The 1,390-nt window shown below is 45.5% G+C and overlaps 1 protein-coding gene across 1 annotated transcript; it reads left to right on the top strand.

The window, feature by feature from the left end:
- Positions 1 to 90: 90 nt before the first annotated feature.
- Positions 91 to 1,379, top strand: LOC106944329 (kielin/chordin-like protein; the record flags this gene model as incomplete). Its single annotated transcript, XM_015027480.1, has 4 exons — positions 91 to 403; positions 487 to 770; positions 881 to 1,158; positions 1,266 to 1,379. Coding segments are annotated over exons 1-4 (931 nt in total), but the record flags the coding sequence as incomplete, so codon positions are not given.
- Positions 1,380 to 1,390: the final 11 nt, after the last annotated feature.

Genomic DNA, 1,390 nt, shown 5'->3' with positions numbered 1-1,390 from the left:
CTTGCAGGCTGGTGAGTCCTTCTGGACAGACGGTTGCTCCCAACGGTGTAAATGCCAAGCCCCCAATGCCCTGACCTGCGGCCCCTCATCATGCACTCCTGCACAAGAGTGCACCATCAGAGATGGCCAGCTGGGCTGTTATGATGCCATGTCTACCTGTACAGTATGGGGTGACCCACATTACGTCACCTTTGATGGAGCCTTGGCTCATTTTCAGGGATCATGCTCTTACATCATCACTGAGAGTTTGAGACACAGCAGCAATGAAACTCAGTACAAAGTCGTGGCCACCAACAAACACAGAGGAAACAACCTTGTGTCTTTCGTGTCATCAGTTGATATATACCTCTCAAATCCTCCAGAGAGTGTTCATGTCAGGCTCGGACCTTACAAGAGAGTGAAGGTAAGTTTTATTTTAAATACAGGATAAAAAATCTGTTTTCTTTCCCCAAAGTTGGTTTACTCTCTGAACTCTCATCATAACAGGTAAATGGAGCTGAGGTTTCTCTTCCCACGACTGCAGGAACGTTTGGTCAGGTGATGAGGCAGGGAAGTTACATAGTGTTTGATGCTGTCGATGTTGTAGTCCAGTTTGATGGCTCCAGTACTTTACTGGTCAGGATGGGCCGCAACTACCAGAACAGAGTCACTGGAATGTGTGGGAACTTCAATGGTGATCCCACTGATGACAAAGTTTTGCCCAACGGTACTTTGGCGGAAAACGACAACCAGTTTGGCCACAGCTGGAAATCAGAGACAAGCGAAGCAGGGTGAGCTCAGACTTCATTTTCCATAGTTAACCTAAAAATCTCAACCATTGCAAACATTTTTTCAGAAATTGACTGTCTAAAATTTTTTAAATGTCTAACGACTTTTCTAGATGCGGATCCAATGATGAGAGAAGTGGTGACAGACTAAGTGACTGTCGCTTCATAGAAGAATACACAGAACTCTGCAGAGTCATCACCAACACCAGCGGCCCATTCAGTTCTTGTCACCTGCATTCTGACCCCCAACCATTTTTCACTTCCTGTGTTTACGATCTCTGCCTCTACACACCAGCCAATGGCATGTTATGTTCTGCCGTCTCTGCTTATGAGAAAACCTGCACCAATTTAGGTCTAAGCATCCCTGACTGGCGCTCTCCTTTGCGTTGTGGTATGTTTGTTTTGCTCAATAAATTATCACCACAATGAGTTACTGATTGATTTTATGCAATGTTTGTTTTTAAACTTTCTTGGCCTTTTCTGCTATATTTGACTCAGCTGAGACGGACCCCTGTGAACAGCTGGACTGTGCAGAGCATGAGTGGTGTGGTAAGAAAAATGGTGTGTATGGCTGCTTCTGTGACGAGCACCATCATCGACCCAACAACGAGAGCTACGGTAAG

This window comes from Poecilia latipinna, unplaced genomic scaffold (genome assembly GCF_001443285.1).
Source record: "Poecilia latipinna isolate Pla-1442-1.1 unplaced genomic scaffold, P_latipinna-1.0 Scaffold8108, whole genome shotgun sequence".
In the NCBI taxonomy this organism is placed as follows: Eukaryota; Metazoa; Chordata; class Actinopteri; order Cyprinodontiformes; family Poeciliidae; genus Poecilia; species Poecilia latipinna.
The sequence above is the reverse complement of the archived record's forward strand: the minus strand, read 5'-3'. Positions and strand labels throughout refer to the sequence as shown.